The 4,777-nt window shown below is 44.1% G+C and overlaps 1 protein-coding gene across 1 annotated transcript in view; it reads right to left on the reverse strand.

Moving 5' to 3' along the window:
* LOC113214429 (uncharacterized) overlaps positions 1–2,887 on the reverse strand; it is a 31,207-nt gene extending 28,320 nt beyond the window's left edge. Inside the window, exon 1 of the mRNA XM_026433788.2 lies at positions 2,753–2,887. Within this exon, the coding sequence (XP_026289573.2) occupies positions 2,753–2,833 (81 nt within the window). The 5' untranslated portion in view covers positions 2,834–2,887. The remainder of the gene's footprint in view (positions 1–2,752) is intronic.
* Positions 2,888–4,777: the final 1,890 nt, after the last annotated feature.

Raw genomic sequence — 4,777 nt, forward strand, 5'->3', positions numbered from 1 at the left:
AGTAGCAATAATTTTGTATTAAATTTTCTTTTATTCGGATCGTCTATTTGTTAACACAAAGTGTTAACGTTTTCCTCGAAACGAAAATCGTTAACGGCCAGGTATCGTAATGGAAGCGAAAAACCACTGTTGTGGATTCGATCAGGAATCGATGAACACACAACAGAATTGTAGATGGTTTAAATTTGATAGACCAGCGACAATCGTCTGACTATGGAAAAGCCACCACTTTTGGATTTTCGTTAATGTCACAATAATTGGACGAAAGATAAAAATCACATGTTCGACAGTCTTGTGTTACTAGGGATGTCGGATAGAGAAAACAAAGCACTGTGGATAAACAAAAATGAGATGTCGGTATGTCTACTATAAATCCAAAACTTTCAACCGCTTTATCTCAGAGGTGACGCACTCACGACTCGGTACGGCGATCCGCTAAACTCCGTGTCCGTAAGGAGGTACCTGTAACGAGGGGTGAGGGGTCCCCCACTAGCCAACTCGTACGCTTGCCTGCGCCCAACTCGCGCCCAATTCTCGCCTCGCGGTCGGGGGTTCGAGTCCCGCCCGGTTTGTTGTGTTCGCCTCAGTCAGATCGATCTATGAAGCGCACTCTGCCATGCCGTACACAGCATGGAGAGCGGAATACCGCTAGACTCTAATGCGGTTCAAATTCTTCTCAACAAACGTCGATTTTCCCTGTTTGCACGTCGTCTTTTGTGTGTCTCCTGAGTGTCTCCTGGATGTCTGCTAGGTGTCTCCAGAGTGTCTCCTGGGTGTCTGCTTGGTCCCTCCTGGGTGTCTCCTGGTTGCCTACCGGGTGTATCCCGGTTGCGTAGGCCCAGCCAGGTATGAGATATTCGCCGCTCGGCGGCGCGCGTGCCCACTACTCCGCACAACGGCGGCTGTAGCGGCAATAGCGCGAAGCGCGCCGCCGAGTAGCGAATTTCTTATACCTGGCCAAGCATTTGTAAATACGCATCCCGGTTGCCTCCCGGGGGCAGTGTTGTGAAAGATACTCACTAAATCGCTTGTGCCTAATGCAAAGCACGCACGACGCACGAATCTCAGCCACTTGCGAAACTCTACGCACAGCGCAGAACCACTAGTGAAACCACGCGGGTCAATTATTTTGGTGGTTTTTGGAGACATATACCGTTGGAAAGAGGAAATCATGCTCTTTCAGAATAAATAGATATCTCAATTTTTTTGAAAAATGCACTTGCGTGGTTTCGCCAGTGGCTGAGCGCCGTGCGTTCTTACACCAGCGGCTAAGCGTCGTGCGTGCTTTGCATTAGGAACAGATAAAGATACTCGATGCTGGTCGAATTTGTATCTTAAGATCAGATAAAGACACTGCATCGTAAAAGTAACTTGAAAAAAATAAAGATACTGCACAAAGTAGCTCAGATACTTTTTTTAGATACTCGTCCAAAAATTGTCAGAAAAGAATTAAAAAAATACACGAGGGAAAATTAAATATTAAATAGAATACTCAGACTCAGATTGAGTTTCATTGGCAATTGCACAATATCGAGGAATCAGTACTATACAATCTTGAATAAATGGCTACATTACCTTCGAAACAAGGCAGTAACAATAAAATATTTGAAGGCTTTCAAATTAAGTTGGCGTTCAAAACTGTAACAAAAAAAAAATATAACGACCGCTACATCGTTACAACGGACGAAATTTTTGTCCGGAGGGTTCTAGTTTCACGAGTTACTACTTAGGAATCCATAAAAAAATATTTGAATACAAATACATTTTGCGACCTGTAGTTTTTGAATTTTTTAAAAGTAAATTTTTTAACTAGAAATGCTCATCTTCGGGTTTTATGATAAAAAACGACCCTGAAATTCCTAGATCGCTGAGTATCTCAATTATTTCTCAAGTTATTGTGCGGACAGACAAACAAACAAACAAGCGCGCGCACACACACACACACACACACAAACAGAATGGCGCAGCCAATTAACGCGTTACAGTGTTGCCGCTACATCGTCATGTAACGTTAACTCGTGACAGTTGATGCCGCCACCGCACGGCTGATTCAAATAGTGCAAGTGCCTCGCGTCTGCCTGTAGGACGATCGCGCATTTCAGGCGTTTTATTTCGACGTTTCCGAACTTCGAGGGGGGCAAATAATATCTGACAACTCAAAGTATCTGAGATACCGTAGATACAGCAAAAAAATTAACTAAGATAAAGGTAAGATATAAGTCACAAAATTTATCTAGATACCAGTAAAAGATACTCATCAAGTATCTAGATACTGCACAACACTGCCCGGGTGTCTCCCGGTTGCTTTGGCAGTGGCTCCATACCGTCTCGGGTGTGGGCCCTGACTGACTCGCATCGGCCACTGGATGTCTAAATCCGACTCTTAATTAGACACTTTGTAGACATCCGCAATATCTCGCGCGAGTATTGGACGTGTCCCTATCGAGTTCTCGCTTTGTCTGCACTGACCTCTCGTTGTCTATTTCTGAGACATTCTAGAGACACTCTGAAGCCCCCCTTTTTTTTTGGTACGGGGATTTTTAAAACTTGTTTAAGTTTTACATGGATTGTATAGGGATTTCACTTTCATGTGTACACAGTCCTGGCCCTGGCCCCCTTGGATTTGGAACGTTCGCACTAGCGCAGTGCGAATTTCACACTGCATGGAGTGAAATTCAGCCGGTAACGTAGTAGTCAGTAGAGCGTAAAAGAATTTCGTTCCTTATTTCATTCTTCAGAACCTTCTACGAACCGCAAATGAATTAATTGCACCAGCTGTGACGCATGTTACAAACGCGGTGTGAACTGCAACAGTCAACGGCACGAACAGCATGCTGACTGGGCGACCCCACTAAAAAGCCATGGACAGTATCATCGGGCTCCTCTCGACAACAAAGGCAACAAGCGTCATGGGGACACAAAACACAGCCAAGGTCGTGGCAGATACCATGCAGTTGTTGTGTTTCAAAGAAGTAAATAAAAATTCAATAAACTCCACATTTAAGCACATTAAGCCAAATGAACGATACTTTTGATAAAAGGGTTCTAATAACTTTTACCTTTAACATAACAACTGCTTTGCAGCATTAAAACTAAAAAGGCGGCGTCAGGGCATGCCTTTTAGTTGTTGAGAAAAATCCCAACAAGTTTTTAACCGCGATCTTAACAAGTAGAATTTCAGAGATATAGTGTCGTAATTTCAATTTGACGTCAATGTAAGACTTGTTGGCTGTACAGCAGAGGCAAGGCCCGCCCTTTCGCCAAACGACGGTGCCAGCTTCACTTCGCTCCGCAGGCAACACCGTTCGGCAGGGGCCAGACGCGGATTAAGGGGGGGGGGGCGATCGCCCCTCCCCCCCTGTCGTCTCTTGAGAGCCGCCTTAAAGGTAGGCAATTTACGCCACAAAACCCCTGTATGTAGGCAACCGACAGTGCATCGCCCCCCCTGTCAGCCGGACCTTAATCCACCACTGGGCCGGGCCTAGCTGTGGCATTTAGTCGGGCCTGAGGTCATGATGTACGACCTATAAGGTCAAAAAACCTAAGCTTGCGCTAACGTGGAAGCAGATGATATAGCTTCTATTTTCCGAGGGGGCCACCACTCGCGTAATTCTGTGTACAAGTGCCAGGGATTACACCAGTAATCCCTCGTCATCTCGCGTAATCTCTCGTAATCTCGCGTAATCCCTCGTAATCTTGTGTAATCGCGCGTAATCCCTCGTAATCTTGTGTAATCCCGCGTAATCCCTCGTAATATCGCGTAATCCCATGTAATCATGCAGTAAATCAGTGCAATCGCACGTCAAAATGAGTGAAGTCGCACGCGGTCAGCGACTACTGCGCCTTGCAGATAGGCAACCCATCTTACACACACATAGGTAGGCAACACGTTGGCACGCCCTGCAGGGGCTGTCCTTCTACTCATCACGAGCGTCTGACCTGATCGCCCCCCACAACTCGCTCGCCTCCGCCTCGTTTAGCACCATCGGGGATACCACCGGCCACTTTGTTGTTGGTAAGAGTCTTGAATTAAGTTTAATTCGCTTGTTTTGTTAAAAAAGTAGTTGATGTCGACGAACCTCCAAGCATTTGAATTTGATCAGCTTAGCCTGTCAGTTCATTTGACATCGGGCTGGAGACAAACGGAACGGACGATTGGAGGCCATCAACCACTTCCTCAGTCGGTTGTGTTATTTTTTTAAAATGTACTTTTCACTTTGGAACAGTTTTGTTTTTTGGAGTGATAACGTGTTTTGTTATCGATAGTGCTGTCATTATGACTTTTATTGTGTCACGTACGCATACGTCTATTGACACTCTTCTGAAAGTTTTACATAACCTTAAACACACATGGAATTTAGATTTTTTTCGATTACCAGAAATTACTACTATGTCTTTGAAAAGTTGACTTATTGTAAAAAAAAAAAAAAGTGAAAACCTGTTTATTTTGTTTCGAACTTAGTTTTTCAATTTTTTGTCATATTTTTTGATAATTATTTGTTTTGGCAGACCATGGGGCTGGAGGTGCAAGACGGTCAGGATCAGCCGGGTGCTACAGCACAATCTAATGGTGAAAAAGTAAGTATATAAAAAGGAAATACCTATTGCAGATAGCCCTTCTTTATTATGTTTGAAACTTAAGTTAAATTCTAGATGTGAATCAGGGATACGTCTCCCCATAACCATATGCCCACCTAATCTTTTCCGCCACTTTTATACTTCTAGAAAATAGAGTACTTTTCGAAAATATTCTTGAGTGCCTTATTCATTAGATTTG

This window comes from Frankliniella occidentalis, unplaced genomic scaffold, assembly GCF_000697945.3.
Source record: "Frankliniella occidentalis isolate FOCC.00 unplaced genomic scaffold, Focc_3.1 Scaffold263, whole genome shotgun sequence".
NCBI classification, from domain to species: Eukaryota; Metazoa; Arthropoda; class Insecta; order Thysanoptera; family Thripidae; genus Frankliniella; species Frankliniella occidentalis.